General features: G+C 46.9%; 2 protein-coding genes across 55 annotated transcripts in view; one reads left to right on the top strand and one right to left on the bottom strand.

The window, feature by feature from the left end:
- FBH1 (F-box DNA helicase 1) overlaps positions 1–14,083 on the bottom strand; it is a 50,849-nt gene extending 36,766 nt beyond the window's left edge. For 8 of the 33 annotated variants that reach the window (XR_012417400.1, XR_012417401.1, XR_012417405.1 and 5 more), the window contains exons 1-3: positions 13,983–14,083; positions 9,122–9,252; positions 769–924 (exon numbers count right to left, since the gene is read on the bottom strand). Coding sequence is in view for 14 of the 33 variants with exons in the window: in XM_065520251.1 (XP_065376323.1) it covers positions 769–924; positions 9,122–9,212 (247 nt within the window). In the remaining 19 variants the exon portion in view is untranslated. Of the gene's footprint in view, positions 1–768; positions 925–1,168; positions 1,472–9,121; positions 9,253–11,405; positions 11,490–13,055; positions 13,222–13,982 lie in introns of all 33 variants that reach the window. The other 25 variants (XR_012417403.1, XR_012417404.1, XR_012417408.1 and 22 more) reach the window with 6 other exon arrangements.
- A 345-nt stretch (positions 14,084–14,428) lies between these two features.
- Positions 14,429–19,363, top strand: part of ANKRD16 (ankyrin repeat domain 16) — a 29,589-nt gene continuing 24,654 nt past the window's right edge. For 11 of the 22 annotated variants that reach the window (XR_012417417.1, XR_012417419.1, XR_012417416.1 and 8 more), the window contains exons 1-3: positions 14,429–15,287; positions 16,240–16,460; positions 18,535–18,577. Coding sequence is in view for 5 of the 22 variants with exons in the window: in XM_045399511.3 (XP_045255446.2) it covers positions 14,974–15,287; positions 16,240–16,460; positions 18,535–18,577 (578 nt within the window). In the remaining 17 variants the exon portion in view is untranslated. Of the gene's footprint in view, positions 15,288–16,239; positions 16,461–18,520; positions 18,578–19,363 lie in introns of all 22 variants that reach the window. The other 11 variants (XR_012417422.1, XR_012417427.1, XR_012417424.1 and 8 more) reach the window with 2 other exon arrangements.

Genomic DNA, 19,363 nt, shown 5'->3' with positions numbered 1-19,363 from the left:
CAGCAGAGATAAAACCTGAAGTCAAGGAGCAGGGTTACTGTAGTAGTCCAGGTACTAGGTGACAAAGAGCTCAGGATGAAGGAACATTTTGGAGGAAAAATAATGACACATGGACCTAGTGACAGATTGGACAGAGAAGATGAACAAAGAGTCAACTAATCTCAATGTTTCTGGATTGGAATAGGAGTGACACTGGCCCATGTCTTCTATCACTTTACACAAGCTAATAGGATTCATTCCATCACACTTTTCCGGAGCTTTTAGGAACTATGATAATAGGACAGAATTTTCATGGAAAACTCAGCGGGGTGCAGTGGCTCACGCCTATAATCCCAGTACTTTGAGAGGCCGAGGCGGATGGATCACCTGAGGTCAGGAGTTCGAGACCAGCCTGACCAACATGGAGAAACCCCGTCTCTACTAAAAAAAAACAAAATTAGCTGGGGATGGTGGCATGCACCTGTAATCCCAGCTACTCAGGAGGCTGAGGCAGGAGAATCACTTGAACCCAGGAGGCAGAGGTTGCAGTGAGTTGAGATTGCACCATTGCACTCCAGCCTGGGCAACAAGAGTGAAACTCCGTCTCAAAAAAAAAAAAAAAAAAAATTTTTTTTTCATGGAAAAGTCACAAATAATAAAGTGTCAAGCTATTGCATCAAGACTACAAAGTCACAGCAGCAACATTTATAAATACTTTTAAACTAGGAGATATTCAAAGGACCCACACACTACAGGTTTTGAAATGCAAGAGTTTTGGAGGAGACATACCCCTACTCCCTCTTTTTGTTCTGGGTTTAGGATAGAGACCATGGTTCGGATCTCTGTTTGTCCATCTCTGACCGAAGGGCTGGGTCACAGCCAAGTGACTCCGAGCCAAATGCTGGCAGTCGATGGCAGTAAGATGCTTCCGCTTAAACCGTCTCACTGTTTCATACCAGCAGGTAGAAGAAAGGGGATATTCATTAGTTATCGCAGATTCTACAAGCTAGCCAACACATTATACTCATGTTTCTGTATAGTGACACAATTTTGTCAACACCCCAGCCAACCCTTCCCCCTTCCCCTTGCCCACCAACTTTGTCCTTTCCGTTTCTTAGCGTTTTTCTTTCTTAGAATTGAAGAATCCTAAGTGACATTTTAAGATCTTAAGATTTTTTTTTCTACTTACACTTTCTAGAAGCTTTGGTCATGAAATGCTCATTTAAGAAAAAGTTGTGGCTGGGTGCACTGGCTCACGCCTGTAATCCCAGAACTTTGGGAGGCGGAGGTGGGTGGATCACTTGAGGCCAGGAGTTGGAGATCGGCCTGGCCAACGTGGCAAAACCCTCTCTCTACTAAAAATACAAAAATTAGCTGGGCCTTGTGGTGCAGGACTGCAATGCTAGCTACTCAGGAGGCTGAGGCGAAACAGTAGCTTGAACCCAAGAGGTGGACGTTGCAGTGAGCCAAGATCGCACTACTGCACTGCAATCTGGGCAACACAGCAAAAAAAGAAGTTGTCATTAGTGGATATACTGAGGTTTGGCATCTTTTCCTTAACTTTATCCAGGCCATTTATATTTTTTTTATAATAATCAAAAGTATTTAAGAATAGGCTATTTTTTTTAATAACAAAAAACTTTTATAACTTTTTTTGTTAAATTGTTAAAATTTTTTAATTATAGTAAAAAGCACATAACATGAAAAGCACATAACTAGAAGCAAAACATCGTGATAATACAGGCTGCAATTTCCCTGAGAGAAGGACCAAAGGGCACACATCTCTCAGCTCCCCCGAGCACCTCAGTATTGAGAACAGACTTGAAAGGACAACAGCGACTCCCCCAGCCCCAAATGCAAGAGAAGCCAATTCCTTTTCAGGACCTTTAGAGGAGAAAACTTCGTATCTTCCCTTAGCAAAACACTACAGCAGCAATTAAGCCTAGAATTTTGTTTCAACGGTTCTGAAATACTTGGTTTTGTAGTACTCATCTTCTTTCAGGTAATTCTTGTCCATGTGTAACCAAGATTCTCCATGCTTCTGCATCTGTTCCTGCATGTGGCATTAAACATGCAGTAACAGATGCAGAAGCCTCCTTATGGCATTAGACACTAAAATATAAAGATGTACTTCTTAAAAATAAAAAGTAGGCCAGGTGCAGTGGCTCATGCCTGTAAGCCCAGCACTTTGAGAGGCCAAGGCAGGTGGTTCACTTGAGGTCTAGAGTTCACGACCAGACTGGCAACACGGTGAAACCCCATCTCTACTAATAATATAAAGATCAGCCAGGTGTGGTGGCAGGCACCTGTAATCCCAGCTGTTCAGGAGGCTGAGGCCCAAGAATCACTTGAACCCGGGAGGTGGAGGTTGCAGTGACCCAAGATTGTGCCATTGCACTCCAGCCTGGACAACAGAGTAAAACTCTATCACAAAAAAAAAAAAAAAAAAAAAAAAAAAGAATTAAAGTTAGCCTTTATAGGAGATGGTCAAAAGAGAATAAAATCAGGTTCTATCGGTATCATATTTTCACAGGTCCTAAAAATACTCCACTAGGCTGGGCACAGTGTCTCACACCTGTAATTCCAGCACTTTGGGAGGCTGAGGCGGGTGGATCACGTGACGTCAGGAGTTCAAGACCAGCCTGGCCAACATAGTGAAACCCCGTCTCTATTAAAAATAGAAAAAATTAGCTGGGCATGGTGGCATGCGCCCAGGAGGCTGAGGCAGGAGAATCGCTTGAACGCGGAAGGCAGAGGTTGCAGTGAGCCGAGGTCATGCCATTGCACTCCAGCCAGGGCAACAAGAGCGAAACTCCGTTTCAAAAAAAAAAGAATACTCCACCACTAAACTACGGTATCAAATGCCAGAATCTCACTCAACATTTCTTTTCTTTCTTCTTTTTTTGAAACCGAGTCTCCCTCTGTTGCTTAGGCTAGAGTGCAGTGACACAATCTTGGCTCACTGCAACCTTCACCTCTTAAGTTCAAGTGATCTTCTTGCCCCGGCCTCCCAAGTAGCTGGGACTACAGGCCCCCGCCACCACACCCAGCTAACTTTTGTATCTTTAGTAGAGACAGGGTTTTACCATGTTGGCCAGGCTGGTCTCAAACTCCTGGCCTCAAGTGATCCGCCCACCTTGGCCTCCCAAAGTACTAGGATTACAGATGTGAGCCACTGTGCCCAGCTCAACATTTCCTTTAAGCTTGAAAATACATAAAACCAAGACCCCAGTGAGTTTAGTTGATACCGTTTACAATATTTTCTCATTATTCCTCCCTAGCTAATTCAGAAATCACACTTCCAAATTTCAGTTAACTTTTTCAAGGTTTAATAGCAGCTTTTTAAAAAAAACTTCATATTTTAAGACTTTTCCAAAATCAATTCAACACACAAAACCAGTTCTGCGAGCCCCTCGGAAAGGATGCTGGAGATCTTCTAACCACCTGACCTTAGAAGCTGGGTGCAACTCCACAAGTGTCAGGCCCCAGCACGCACAAATGCGCTCACTCTCACGAAGCAGCACAGCACAGCACGGTGAGTGGGCGGAGGGCCTGGCAAGAGAGCTGGGCTGGTGCCCTCAGCTGGCCACTTGGTAGCTCTATGGCTTCAGGGCACTTCAGGTCTCTAAGTCTGATAGGTCTACGGCCATCCCACCCTGAACGTGCATGATCTCGTCTAAGTCTGAGAGGTGTCACCAGGAACAGATGAGAAAAAATGCTCAAAACTGTCTGTCAAATTATCCAACTGCAGGCACACAAACTTACCTGTTCCCTCTATTTAACGAGGTTTATGTGAGTAGCTTGCATAAGACGTTGAAGTATCTTTCAAATTATAAAGATGCCGCCTAATAGCAAAGCAGGAAGTGTACTAGCAGCCCAATTACAGCCAATTCTGTATTACTGGAAACACCCTTCTAAACTAACCAGTAACATGGCTCGCTTATTATGGACAGAAAACCAAACACCCCTCCACTTTGATGGTTTTGTGCTGGTTTGTGCTGGTTCTGTAATGTTGCTGACCAGTTTATCTAGAGTAAAACAACAGCACATCGTCTTATTCACACAGTAACAAACTATGAATGTGAAGTGTTTCTACATTAAAAACCAAATTTGAAGTTTTCTACATTGGAAAGAAAACATAAAGTCTTATTGTTCTCTTTTTAAAAAATAAGACATTAAATTTTATTTCCTCTGTTCAAAACCCTTCGTATTACAAATATATCCCAAGGACTATTTTGCCTGAATGGGGACCTCTGGGCATATCGGCAAAAGAAATACGGGACAGCAGCAACATGGCTTCTAGAACACCCGAAAATCCTGGGTGAGGTGTCCCGCACACGGCTCAACAGCAGGAGTGGCTGCAGGATTCCCAGCAGCAAATCCACAGGCCCTACAGATCCAAGAGACTGGACTCATGCCTGCTTTTCTCTCTCCTCAAACAGTCCCAATTGCTTCAGAGCTGGTCAGTACAGTATCTATAATTAGAACTGGAGACACTATGTGTCCTGCTGAAGGGTAAGGAAAAAAGGAAAAAATAAAATAAAATAAATAACTGGAGACACTCACTAAAGAAAGTTACCAATAGTGAATATCTCACTTAAATAGGAGGTGAACATCTACTGCCAAACTGGCCTGCAGAGGAAAAGCTTTCATGGATAAAATCATGAAGGAAAAAAAAAAAATCACAAAGCAGCAAGATCAACGTCAAACCACTCAAATCTGAGACCCGGGACCTCAGGCCAGCTGCAGGCCTGCTTAGCTGAATGGTGTGTCAGGTCCCAGAAGGCTTCTGAAAGTCAATGAAAAGGCACATAACCAGCGAGAAAATTAGGCTCAGTTGAAGGGTCTGACGCCCACCCAAATCTATGACGGCCTTCTACACTTGGCTTTTGGAAATAGCTACAAACAGAGGCTGGCAGATTTGTATAGAAGAGGTACTTACACATGCAGGGTGAACCCTGGAACGTTTTTCGTGAAGTATGTAAGAATGGCTTTATTGAAGCCTTCTGCAGCCACCTCACTGTAACAACAGTGCATTGATAATGACCATCAACTATAGGGAGATGTCTCAATCAAATGCCTGAGAGTCAAAAAGACAGTACGCATGCCCCAAGGTAAGCAGCTAGCCCACCTTGTTCACTGCCGTAACTCTGTATGTAGACAGCGTGGAGCCAGACACATAGTCTGTGCCATGGATTCAATGTTCATGTTCCTGAAAATCCACACACTGAAATCCTCACCCCCAAGGTGATGGCATGAAGAGGTGGGGCTCTGGGCCAGGCATGGTGGCTCACGCCTGTAATCCCAGCACTTTGAGAGGCCAAGGCAGGTGGATCACTTGAGGTCTAGAGTTCAAGACCATCCTGGCAACACGGTGAAACCCCATCTTTCCTAAAAATATAAAAATTAGCCAGGTGTGGTGGCAGGCACCTGTAACCCCAGCTACTCAGGAGGCTGAGGCCCCAGAATCACTTGAACCTGGGAGGTGGAGGCTGCAGTGACCCAAGATTGTGCCACTGCACTCCAGCCTGGGCAATGGAGAGAGACTGTGTCTCAAAAAAAAAAAAAAAAAAAAGTGGGATTCTAGGAAGTGATAAGGTCACGAGGGTGAAGTCCCCACAAACGGGATTAGTGCCCTTATAAGCGAGGTCCCAGAGAGCTCCCTTACTCCTGCCAACATATGAGGACACAAAGAGAAGGTGCCGTCTATGAACCAGGAAGCGGCCCTCACCAGACACCAAATCTGCTGGCACCTTGATCTTGGACTTCCAGCCTCCACATCTGGGAGAGACAGACTTCTGCTTATAAGCGGCCCAGTTATGGTATTTTGTTATACCAGCCCGAATGGACTGAGGCAGCACACGTTCTGTGAATACTGAGTGGGTCAAGGAGGGTGAGGAGCAGGGAGAAGAGTTCAGCTGGGAGGTCCAGGAGCCTATACTCTAATCCCTAGGCATATATTGTAGAACTGCTCCCACAGGGAGACCTCCCTGGTACCTCACAACAGACTGATGACAGAACATCAAAAATGTTCAGTCCCAAAAGGAACTGCTTTGGAAAAGGTAATATGAACATGATAGATTTTTATTTATGTATTTATCTCAGAAAATACATCTGAATCCAAAATGCTTGTTGCAAAGATTAAGTGTTTGCAAAAATCCAACAAAGACACAGGAGTAACAGAAAGCGCTAATGGGAGCGTTGGAACACTGTGTTCTGCTTCGAGGGAGTTCCAGTATATTCCAGTATGTTCTGGCATGAAGCCCCCCTGGGAGGAGTTAAGGTTCAGCCCTGGGGGAGGGGCGCTTAGACTGGCGATCTGGCCTCTGTGCACTAAGACGAGTAACCTATATCACATATCTGGAATGGCGTTACCAGCCATAGCTTGGCTGGGGGAAGAGCTGGTACTTTCATTGGATTTTTATTAACACTTTTATTGGATCCCCCACCCCTTGGACTTATTGGATATATGTATCAAAAATCACTTTACTGACGTCAGCTGGAGGTCAGGAAAACTAAACTGTATCTCTGGCTTCAGAGACAGATGCTGTGATGCCCTGAACTGGGAGTCAGGAGCCCTGTGTCCACCTCCTGCGCAAGAGCCCTGTGTCCACCTCCTCTGCAATTGCAGGCATTACACTTAATGTTCCCTTAAAGCCCCTCCGAGGCTGTGGGGTGCAGGAGAAGACCCACACTTGGCAGGTATATTCATCGCCAAAGCCTTGCTTATGAAAATGAGGATTATAATAACCTGCCACGCTGAATTCAGAGAATGAGACAATATATATGCAAGTACTCGAGCCACTCACATTGAGGGTGACAACACCTATCTCTAAATCTATGTCAACACCTAGCAACAGAAGCGTCAGAAGAACTGTGTGACTACCACACCAATCTGAGTGTCTCCTAAATCTGAGGCACATCAGTTTTGTTTTAACAGCATTAATGTTCTTGCTAAATGGTTAAAAATAAAACCAAAACACTACACTGGAATTCTAATCACCCTTCTATTCTGTTCTTCCTAATATACCTTTTTAAAAAGCAGTTCAAAAATAATTTTATCAAAATAAAGATGCTCAAATGCTACTTCTTCCATAAAAATCCTCCTTCCCTGAGTCACCCAAAGCTCATGGTATGCCTCCCTCCCTACATAGCAAGTGCACTTTACACCTCCCATAAAGGGCATTTACTGTTAGAAGCTGCTTGTGATTCTTTAGGGAGTGAAGTTATCTGTTGTGAACAACCACAGATAAAGGGAAGCTGTGTCTAAACTAGGGGTTCTTGTGGGTGCAGAGAGATTAGAATCACTTATGGGGCTTTGCAAACTCTACAAGGCCCCCAGAGTTGTTGAAATTGGTCTCCCACACACCAAATTGGGCATCTGTGCCCCCACCCTTGGACACTGTCTTCCACAATTACCAACAGAAACGTGTTAGAGCCCTCAGGTGTCACGGCAGAAAAACCAGAACATACACAAACCATTTTGTCAAATGAATATTCCCCAGGCTTAAGTAAGCTCATTCCCACACTGCCTTTTCTGAGACGGCTTTCTAACTGTGTGACTTCTCTGTCCTCCATCCCAGGGGTCCCCATTCTAGGACCCACCTCTTTGATAACCCTCAGCTTTTAGCCCTACCTCAGCAATTCCTGGCCTTTGCTGACTTCGAAGTGGTCAGATGTGGAGTTTAGCCCTCCACCACCCCTCAAATCTCTTCACCTTGATGACAGCCTATCCCCTTCCAGCCCACGCTGACCCACTCCACGCCCTGGTGAGGTCCCCGATGGAGAGGAGACCCTTATCAGTCTCCCCTGAATGAGTCCTTACAAGAACTCTACTACTGGGAACTGAAAGGAAGGAACCACGTCTATCCCCTCATCCCTCTAAGTGCACAAGCGGGAAACAAGAGACACTCCCGCACTCACGGAACGAGAACTGCGTGTCTGCCACTCCTCTCCTATGCTTTCGTTTGCCTGCCTTCTTTTTTTAATCTTCTTTATTGAAAACAACTTACAAAACAAGTCACAGAAAGTGAAACTGAGTGTTTCAGGTTTTGCTGCAAAGCATGTTGTTGCTCTTCTCCCTGAGCACACAGCCAGGCCATACTTCCCCGTCCTGTGTGCAGGTGGACGTTGCCTTATCGCCGGCTGCCAGCCAATGCAGTGGGAACAGCAGCAGTGCACACCTCTTCCAGACCTGCCCTTCACTCTTCTCCTCTTCCTCTTAACTGGGAAGCTGATTCCCAGGACATCCTTAGAAGCCGGGTGTTCGAAATAGAAGAGCCTCCAGCAGCCTCAATCCTCAGACTACTGCTTTAAAGAGAACCCTCCCCACACCTACACACACAAACTCCAACCACCACCATGACCTGCAGCCTCCTTAGATTGCTATGGGATTGAAAAATAAACTTCTACTGTGAGGCCATTACATGTCTGGATCTATTTGTTAATGCAGCAAAGCTTACCCTAACCATTCAGGATCATTTGAAATGGATACCAAATAATTTCCTTTCTTCCCCTACCTTTACTAGTCAGCATTCATACCAAAAGGTCCTTTAAAACTTATAGATTACAGACCTAAATGGACAAGATGAAGACAATAAGTACTTAGAATTCCTGGAAGGAAAAAATTGTTATTAAATAATTGCTTTTAGGCCGGGCGCGGTGGCTCAAGCCTGTAATCCCAGCACTTTGGGAGGCCGAGACGGGCGGATCACGAGGTCAGGAGATTGAGACCATCCTGGCTAACACAGTGAAACCCCGTCTCTACTAAAAAATACAAAAAACTAGCCGGGCGAGGTGGCGGGCGCCTGTAGTCCCAGCTACTCGGGAGGCTGAGGCAGGAGAATGGCGTGAACCCGGGAGACGGAGCTTGCAGTGAGCCGAGATCCGGCCACTGCACTCCAGCCTGGGCGACAGAGCGAGACTCCGTCTCCAGAAAAAAAAAAAATAAAAATAATAATAATAATAATAATAATTGCTTTTAAAAAAAATCAATTTGACTCTCTAGTACAAGATACCTGACTGGAGAAACTGCTATAATACCATACCCAACTTTAACAAATATCCACAGAGGGTAGTGTTGCCCTCTGGACAATTTCGGAGTCAGCTAACCACCCTGGTCAGTTTCCCACACGCCTCTTACTTTCAGGGTGCTCCATGAAGATCAGCAAGTGGGCACTTGTCCTCTGGCATCTCCTGTGGAGATGGCCCAGGGGTCCTGCAATGTGGCCCATTATCACAATGACTCAGGCACTCCACAGGTCCAATGGCAGCCTGTGAAATGGGAATGGCCCAGTTTCAACAGTTAACTGTGTTATCTCTCAACTCCAGCACCATAAAAGTATTCACTCAAGGCAGGAAGCACTTCGCAGGAATAAAACCACCCCACACATCCGAGATACTTGTAACAATTCTTTGGCTAAGTGTGCATTTAACATGTCTTATACAAATTATTGTTTTAATATAATTGCGATGTATTACATTTTATATTAGTAACAATTATTTGTATAAGTCTGTATTTAATACATCTTCCATCCCAGACTAAAAGCTCTCTGTTCTAGTGGGAAGGAGTACAGAGGTACTTACACTCAGCATGCAACATACATTGCTTCATAAATAATTGCTGATTAAACGAATAAATGCACAGCTGCAGCACTTCTTCTACAGTGTAGGCTGTCTTCCTTGGTTTTGAAGCTCTCCACTATCCGATAGCTCCTAAGTGCTTTACAGCTTTTGCAGTTCTTTCCTATATTCTCATTTGAGCCTCAAAGCAATCCTATAATTGTGCCATGATTAAACTGGGGCTCCGGGAGGACTCGCCTGAATTCATCTCGTAGCTCATGAGTGACGGCGCCAATGCAAGAACCCGGGTCTCCTGACTCCCCTAGTCCAGTGCACTTCCTACGGTGATATTCTTTTCTCTGCATCTAGAAACCTTGAAAGCAGCTTCTGAAAACCTCAAGTTTAATTTCCATATTACATTTTTAAAAAAATCATTGTGAAATGTCAGAACCAAAGAAATTGAAAAGTATTTGGAAAACATAACTATAAGGAAAATACCACTAAATGCCATAGACCTGAAATGGAAAAACTTCAAAATATTGTGTCCCCATTAGCTCTAAAAGAAACAAATACAGAAAGCAAGCAAAATAGAGCTCCAGCTCCTTTCCCGGGTATTCACTGACGCACAGCCAGGCTACCACAGCCTGCTTCTCCAGAAATCCACAAGTTCCCAGGTAGTAAGCTCAATCTCCCCGGGATCCTCTCACATCTGAGACACCTATGACTCCCTTGGAGACAGCACTCGTGTATGACAGCCAACAAGGATGGGCGGGGCTTTCCAGTCTATGTTTTTCCTAAGGAAAGGAAGGAATGTGTGAAAAACATGAGAAAGATCACTACTTATGGTCTAGAATATAATTTTATATATTTGAAGGGTTTTTTCTACAGTCAATTCATTCCACAACTACTTTTACGTATCTGCTATGTCTCAGATTCATTATAAACTCTGTGAGGGCTTTGTCTTGTGGTATCCTTGGTGTTAAATGCTATTTTAGACATTAGTGATACAAAACTGAATAAGCCTACCCATAAGGCGGCTACCAAAACAAACACAAGTTACTAAACATCAAGCAATATAACAACCACATAAATGCATGCATGAAGTGTTGTGATAGTAAAGAAACGTAAACAGAGTTAGGCAAGTTGAAAAAGGCTTTATGAAGAGTTGAGCCTTGAAAGAATTGTGGGATTCAGTAAGGCGGAAGAAAACAATGTGTGCAAAAATACAGAGGCATGTGGCAGGAAAGCTGGGCTTCATCAAAACAAGAGGTTCCCTGATGAGGAATGACAGGAGACAAGGCTGGAAAAGGAATTTGGAGCCACAGACTACAAAAGTCCTTACACATAATGATAAAGAAACTGGGCTTCAAAAAAAGAAACTGGACTTTATCCAGTAGGAGCTTCAAGATATCATCCAATTATTATTATTATTATTTTTTTTTTTGAGACGGAGGCTCACTCTGTCTGTGGTCCAGGCTGGGGTGCAGTGGCACAATCTCCACTCACTGCAACCTCTGCCTCTCAGGTTCAAGTGATTCTCCTGCTTCAGCCTCCCCAGTAGCTGCAACTACAGGTGCATGCCGCCACACCCAGCTAATTTTTTGTATTTTAGTAGTAGAGATAGGGTTTCACCGCGTTGCCCAGGCTGGCCTAGAACTCCTGAGCTCAGGGATTCCACCCGCCTTGGCCTCCCAAAGTGGTAGGATTACAGGCGTCAGCCACCACACCCGGCCTCATCCAATTTTTAAAGCAGGGTCATTACACAATCAAATTTACACTTTAGGGCAGTGACTCGGGAAAGAGGATAGAAGGTGGAGAGACATGGAGATTGTCAGGAAAACAAGTCAGAAAGCCCCCATACCAACCTATATGAGAGCTGGCAAAGGCCTGAGAGCAGCAGACCCTGGGCAGAGGACAGGTGAGTAAGAGCATAGCTTTGTTTGACAAGACTGAAAGAGAAACATAAAAGATAAAAAGCAACAAGGATAACTGGCATTTCTAGTAGAATGTTAAAAAAGATGTTAATGTCATTAACCATGTTAAGGAATAAAAGACAAACAGTGTTTGTGTTTTAATCACTTCTTCCTCCCGGAGTGAGAGGGAGGCCGAAAGTCCCAGTTTTAAAAATAATTTTTTAAGTTATCTGTGGAATACCATGTTTATGCTCCAGGAGGTCCTCTGAAATCTGAGACTGGTCTTCAAAAGGCATGTGAATGACAGTTACAGATATAAGATTTGAGATGCTTTCTAAAAGTAGGTAATTTCACAGCCAGAAAGGCAAAGACAGAATCCAAATTCAGTTTCCAAATAAAATCAGCCTACGAGGGATAGAGGAATGAGACAAGCAGAGAAACGATGATGGCAACAAACCCAAAATTGGAATTCTAAATCTAATACCAATAGTGGTGTCCACACACACTCACAAATCAGGAAACCTGTCAAATGATCAGTGTACCGATGGGCATGCTGAATAGCATACTCATGAAAAACAACAGGAGGAAAAGGAAAGCGAGACAGGGAGCAAGTCAGTGCCAATGACCATTATGTGTGTTGTGACAGTAAAGGCCAGACCACAACCTCCAAAAGCCTGCACAAAAGAAATGAGCAGCCCAACTGGAAAACAGCAAGACCCAGGAAACAGCTCCATCCATTAGCTTACTGTTCAGATCCCACCCCTCTAGACCAAGCTTTTGCCCCAGAAAATTACAGGAGTTGCGGGACAGATTCACATACATTATCATTTAGTTATCCAAAGGGGGATACAGACCAAAATAAGTTCATAGAGAAGACAGAAGAGGCAAACTGAATGTGCAACACCAATGAAGTAACCAATTATCCTGGGTTCAAATATTCCAACCTAGCCAGGCATGGTGGCTCACATCTGTAATCCCAGCATTTGGGAGACTGAGCTGGGTGAATCACTTGAGGCCAGGAGTTTAAAGACCAGCCTGGCCAACATGGTGAAACCCTGTCTCTACTAAAAATACAAAAAAATACAAAAAAATCAGCCAAGCATGGTGGCACACGCCTGTAATCTCAGCTACTTGGGAGGTTAAGGCAGGAGAATCACTTGAACCCAGGAGGCAGAGGTTGCAGTAAGCCGAGATCGTGTCACTGCACTCCAGCATGAGCAACAGAGCAAGACTCTGTCTCAAAAATATATATATATTCCAACCTATTGTGAACCCATGTATCTCAACTATGTTTAAAAAACAGGGAAACTAGAGACGTAATGCAAGAGAAGATAGAGTCATCTGAAACTAGGAGGGTGGTGGGGGTAAAAGCAAAAAGTATGAAACTACCAGATGCCTCAACTTCCAATTTGCACTAACTTCAACGGCAGCAGTCAGAACCTTGCTTGGCACGCCCTACACTTTTGTGCATTTCAAACAACTTTTATGCCTTTTTCTTTTTTTTTTTTTTTTTGAGTGACAAGGCACGATAGAACAATAACCTCAGCAAAGCTGACACTTGGACTAGTTCTGTCTCCAGCGGCTTATCCGCATCACTGTTACCTTAACGAAACTCAATCTGCTCAGGAGTAAAACGGACTTATCTTCATAGGCCCATTCCAGAAGTCTTTTCATTTATCTCCGCTCATTTTACCACAGGGGCAGACGCTGACGGACGCTCACCACATGCTACCATCCTGCTTTCCAGAAGACTTTATCACCTGTAATTCTGTAAGAAAGTCACTGACTTCCTTAGGCCTCCACTTCCCCACCTGTAAAACCCTACTGATGCCTTACACGGTTGTCTTTGGACCACAAAGTGCAATAAAAAATGTAAATGGTACTCGTTTTTAGGCCTGGCAAATAGGAGCGACTCCCATTCTACTCCCTAAAGGAATTGAAAACACGGAGAGGTTAAGTGACTGGCACCTAATCAGATTGGGTAAGGAACCCAATACCTACTGATCTCTTCCATCACCCACAGCCTACCCAGCTCTCGCCGTGCCCTCCACCAGCGCCAGACCTCCCATATCGCCTTAGGCTTCCCATGCTCAGGTGAGGGACAGAGAGGCTACCGATGACACAGGGGCAGAGGGCAGCGAAAAATGACTTGCCCAAGGTCAAAACGTCACAGTAGACGGGAAAGCTGGCCTGCCAGCAGCCGAGCCCACGTCCTCGCGCGTGCCCCTCCAGCCCCGAGGACCCACACGCTGAGCCTTCTTGGCCTTGGGGGGCAGCGCGGGGGCCGCTCCCGAACGAGCTCAGTGAGCGCCCTGGCCTCCCCCACGCACCCCCGCCGTGCCCTCCACCTGCCCACGGCCCGGGTGGCAGAGCCCCCACGCCCGCGCTTGCCCGAGCCCAGCCTCGCGCCCCCCGGACCCCCGCTGCCCCACCCCGGGCCCGGACCCCCAGCGCAGGACACCGAAGGTTAAGTTTTCCACACGGCGGAGCCCCTCCCACACTCCCTGCCACGTCTGCTGCCTCACGCACTGTGGCGCTCCGGACCCGGGCCCCGCCGCCGCCGCCGCCGCCGCCGGGCCCGCGCCGCCGGCCGCCCAGCCCAGCGTCCCCCAGCAGCTAGCTCCTCCTCTGGCCGGGACCTGGAACCCGAGACGCCCGCCGACTTCCTCCGCGAGCTCCGCCCCGCCGCAGTCCCGGGAAGCGCCCGCCGCCGGAGCCAGACAGACGGCCATTGTGACCAATCGGGACACGAGACCGGAGGGGGCGTGCTGACAGACGGCCCCTAAGGCCAATCGAAATGCGCAATCGATGGGGGCGCGGCCACTGCTACCGGGCCACGCCCCATCTGCGCTTCCGCTCGGGCCGGGGCGGAGCGGGGAAACTTTCCCAGAGTTCCTTCGAGCTGCCTGGGTTCCCGCGGAGTCGCGGCTGTCGAAGGGCGGGGACTGGGGCGGAGCGCAGGAACGCCGGTCCCCAGTGGCTGGAGGCTAGGGCGGCCCTGAGGACGCGCGTGGGGCAGGTCACGCTTGGCCCGGCTGCCTCAGGAGCCACCCTGCCCGGTGCGGGGCGAGGCTGTGCGCGCCCTGCCGGACCCTCCGCTTCGGGTCTTTGCGGTGTAACGGCGCGTCCCACTCCTTCACGTGTTCAGTCCTGAATCGGCCCCGGCAGCTCCAGGACGGCGGACTCGAGTACTCTCGGATCCCCAGGCCCCTCCGCGCTCACCCCGGACCGCCCCGCCCCTGAAGAAAAACCGCCCGGTGCCCGGGACCGCGGCTTCTCCCATGCGGGGCAGGCCGGGGTTGTGAGGGGCCAGCCGGCCTGCGGACTAGGCCGGGGGCGTGAGGAGGCAGGTCTGCCGGGGACAAGGCCGGGGGCGTGAGAGGCGATTCTGCCGGGTCCGGGGCGCGCGGGGCAGGTTGCGCGAAGAGGCGGAAAGTTCCACTCGCCCTCGGCCTCTCCCTGCCCGGCCGCCGGTGTCCCGCCCGCCGCCGTCCCGCACAGCCTGGCCCGACCCGCGGCGATGGCCCAGCCTGGGGACCCGCGGCGCCTCTACAGGCTGGTGCAGGAGGGCCGGCTGCGCGCCCTGCAGGAGGAGCTGCAGGCGGCCGGGGGCTGCCCGGGGCCAGCCGGGGAGACCCTCCTGCACTGCGCCGCGCGCCACGGGCATCGGGACGTGCTAGCCTATCTGGCCGAGGCCTGGGGCATGGACATCGAGGCCACCAATCGAGACTACAAGAGGCCTCTGCACGAGGCGGCCTCCATGGGCCACCGAGACTGCGTGCGCTACCTGCTGGGCCGGGGGGCAGCGGTCGACTGCCTGAAGAAGGCCGACTGGTAGGTGTGGAGACACCCAGCCTCGTCTCTACCCGCAGAGTCGTAGCGAGTTCCTTGTGCTTCTCCATCCCCTCGGACACCATAGCTATTTTCAGCTCCTAGTCTCACCCCAGGCCTGCCCAGCGGCAGGGACCTCCTGCCCAACTTTCCCTTAAAACGCAGTTGACCTGCAGAGTCTGTCGTTCTTGCCCTTGTTGGTTAACTGACCCGGCCAGTCACCTCCCTTTCTAGAGCACAGAATAATGTAGAATATAACCAAACAGAATGTTACCAAACAATGAAGTGTGTGCACTGTACAGATAGCTCCTGGATGCGACGTTCTGGAGACATTTAGCTCAGTTACTTCTGCATCAATGCATGGTTTCAGTTGACATTGCTCCAATCAATATCCAGAATTCCTGAGTTATTCACGCACTTGTGTGTGTAGAGCACTGTGCAGCTGTATCACATACGTGCAGCCTTGGATAACCACCACAGTCAAACCACACCATCACACAAGCCAATTGCATTTCATTTGTTAGATTGACGCTGATTTCAGTACTCACTAGGTCAGGTTCGTTAGAGGGTGTGAACCTCTTTAGGAACATGGGGAAGTACGTCTTCCCCACTGGGGCAGGGGAATAGACCCGGTTGTTTTGAGGGTTGTCTGTGGGTTTTCTTAGCTCTGCCCCAATTCACTGCTCTCCTGTGAACTAGCTCATAAGCAGCTTTGTCTCCCAGGCACCCTCTCCTCTAGGTACACATTCGTTACAATCATTTTCCCCTTATTATTTCTCCCAGGGTCCTCACAGAAGGCACAGAGGTCGCCGGTCAAAGCTGTTTCCTGCCTGCCAGAGCCCCAACCCTCTAGGTTTCCTATCTGTGCCAAGGTTGTGTGTGTTTTGAAGACCTGGCCCCTGGCTTCTAATGTCTCAGCTGCTTCCATCTGACAGCTTCTCCTGGTTGGCCTTAGGACTCCTCTGATGATGGCCTGCACAAGGAAGAACCTGGGGGTGATCCAGGAGCTGGTGGAACATGGCGCCAATCCACTCCTGAAGAACAAAGATGGCTGGAACAGTTTCCACATTGCCAGTCGAGAAGGCGACCCTCTGATCCTCCAGTACCTGCTCACTGTTTGCCCAGATGCCTGGAAGACAGAGAGCAAAATTAGAAGGACTCCTCTGCACACTGCAGGTACAGCCTACAGCTCTGCAGGCGTGCAGTACACACATGTGGCTGCTTCACCCAGCACTGCCCAACCTCATCTTGTTCAGGTTACCTTCTGGGGAAAAGAGGATTTTGGAAAACAGAAGGCAGAGAATAAGAACATCTGGGTGGAGGAGGGGGTGGGGGGTGCGCAGGTGCAGTGGCTCACGCCTGTAATCCCAACACTTTGGGATGCTGGAGGCAGGTGGATCACCTGAGGTCAGGAGTTCAAGACCAGTCTGGCCAACATGGTGAAACCCCATCTCTACTAAAAATACAAAAATTAGCCGGGCATGGTTGCGGCTCCCTGTAATCCCAGCTACTCGGGAGCTCTAGAGTCTGAGGCCAGAGAATGACTTGAACCCAGGAGGCAGAGGTAGTACTGAGCGAAGATTGCACTACATTACACTACAGCCTGGGCAATAAGAGCAAACCTCCATCTCAAAAAAGAAGAGCATTTAGGGGCCTTTTGGCATATAATCAATTTCTAAAACTAACATAACTTGGCTAGCATGCTGTTGTATTAGTTTATTTTTCGTATGTATCTGTGTTATCCTCCCTAGATTATTTGCCCATGAGCTGGTTCTGTGGTACATAGTCTTTGGCCTTGGGCAAGGAAATCAGTCTCTCTCTTGAGCAAGTTTCCTCATCCACCAAATAATGTCAGTGATGGTATGTCTCAGGGTTGTGGTAGAGTTTAAAGAGCGTGATGTATGTAAATCCTTTAGAAGATGCTTGGCACATAGCACGAAGTAACTGGTTAGTGCTATTTTCTTTATCATGTTTACATCGTTACTCTTGAAGGAGGGAAATATATGTCCTCATAGCCTTAGTAACACCTACCATAGTGCTATACATTTAAATAAATATAGTACTCATAATTAAATGCCTTGGCCCAATAACATCTAATGTAAATTTGGGTTACAGTTTTTATTATTTGGAGTAGTGATTCTTAACTCTGAATTAGCTATTTGTAGATTATTTTAAATTAGTAAAAAGTTTCTATTTGCTCATTTGTTTGAAGAAAGTAAAAAGAAAAGCAATTAGTAAAAAGTAAAACTACTGTAATTTCAGAAATTAGATATTAAGGAGCTCAAGAGTCTAGATAAAAAAATTCAGAAAATAACTTGTAGCTTTCTAGATAGTACACTGATTAGGATACAGGGCTTTTAGTTTCTCTAAAAATCATCACTTGTGACATTTTATAGTGTTGCTTTTTGTTTTTTGTTTTTTGGTTTTTTTTTGACAGGGTCATGCTCTGCCGCCCAGGCTGGAATATAGTGGTGTGATCTCGGCTCACTGCAACCTCTGCCTTGTAGGTTCAAGTGATTCACGTGCCTAAGTCTCCTGAGTAGCTGGGATTACTGGCGCGTGCCACCACGCCCAGCTAATTTTCATATTTTTAGTAGAGACGGGTTTAACCATGTTGGCCAGGCTGGTCTCGAACTCCTGACCTCAGGTGATCCACCCACCTCGGCCCCCCAAAGTGCTGGGATTACAGGCATGAGCCACAGTTGGCAATTAGGGACCAAGGAATCCTTTCTAAAGCTTTGCAAGTAAGTAGAAAACTTTTTTTTAGCTCATAAATTATTTGACCAGTTTCTCCCCTGGAGAAACAATCAGCACTCCATCATTCACCCAAAGTAGGGGAAGACAAATAGTCATAACCTTTGAGTATAGTTACTTTTGGTAGGGGAATTAAATCCAGGCTATTTTGTCATGGATTACTATTACAATATTTTGCATTTCCTGGGCAAAAATGGACTAGCCTTGGGGATTCGCAGCACAGAAGCGTAAGTTTAGGATTGAAAGTTTCCCGTGAAAGTGCACGTAAAGATAAGATAATCAAGTGTTGACTGCATACATATAAAGTGAAAACATTATTGTTTACCACTTTATCCAGTTAAATATTTATTTGTGTAGGGCAGTAACAGTGTACCCTATTTAATGACTCCTTCTTGTAAGCTATCACTAATAGAATGGGGCAGAGAGCAAAGCGAGGAGGCAGGAAGTATTTTATGTGTGCACTATAAAGCTCTAATTGTCAGCTTTCTCCTCCCAGCAATGCATGGCCATTTAGAGGCAGTCAAGGTGCTTCTTAAGAGGTAAGAACAATACAACAAGTTGGGGAAAATATTTGCTAACTATGACAAAGAGTTATTATCAGTGCTACGTAAAGAGCTCAGACACATTTTTAAGAAAGAAATTAGGCTTTCAAAAGAAAAATAAACAAAAGACATAAGCAGTTAAAGAATATAAAAAATAAAGATCTGGGGAAATGTTTTCAGTGGCAAAATCATCCATTTTTCTATTTTTTTCAACAAGCATTTATACAAATTCATTTAGCGCTTAATATAAAGTAAGCCCTGTACCAGGTGCGGGGGCCACAACAGAACAAGACACATGTAGTTTCTACCCTCCTGGAACTCACAGACTGGCAGGAAAGACGCACCATGAAGGAGTCCCGAAAGTCCGGTGTGCATTACAAGGACTTGCAGGATCCTTACAGAACAAATAATGGGAAGACCCAATTTGGCTTAAGAGTAAAGAATCTCAGCGCCAGTGTTTAAGCTGTGACCTGAAGGAGAAAAAGAAATTAGCTGAAAGCGGGAGGCAAGGGAGCATTCCAGACAGCAATAACAGCACCCACGGATGCTCCCAGCCAGGAAAACGTGTGGTAGATTGAAGAAACCGAAAGACGCCTAGAATATGCTGAAGCCTGAACATTGAAGGGGAGGGTGAATGCTATCAGCCACATTGAGGATTTTCCCTTTTTTTTTTTTTTTTTTTTTTAAGTTTTTGAGATGGAGTTTCCCTCTTGTTGCCCAGACTGGACTGCAGCGGCGCAATCTCAGCTCACTGCAACCTCCACCTCCCAGGCTCAAGCGATT

Source organism: Macaca fascicularis, chromosome 9 (genome assembly GCF_037993035.2).
Source record: "Macaca fascicularis isolate 582-1 chromosome 9, T2T-MFA8v1.1".
NCBI lineage: Eukaryota > Metazoa > Chordata > Mammalia > Primates > Cercopithecidae > Macaca > Macaca fascicularis.
The sequence above is the reverse complement of the archived record's forward strand: the minus strand, read 5'-3'. Positions and strand labels throughout refer to the sequence as shown.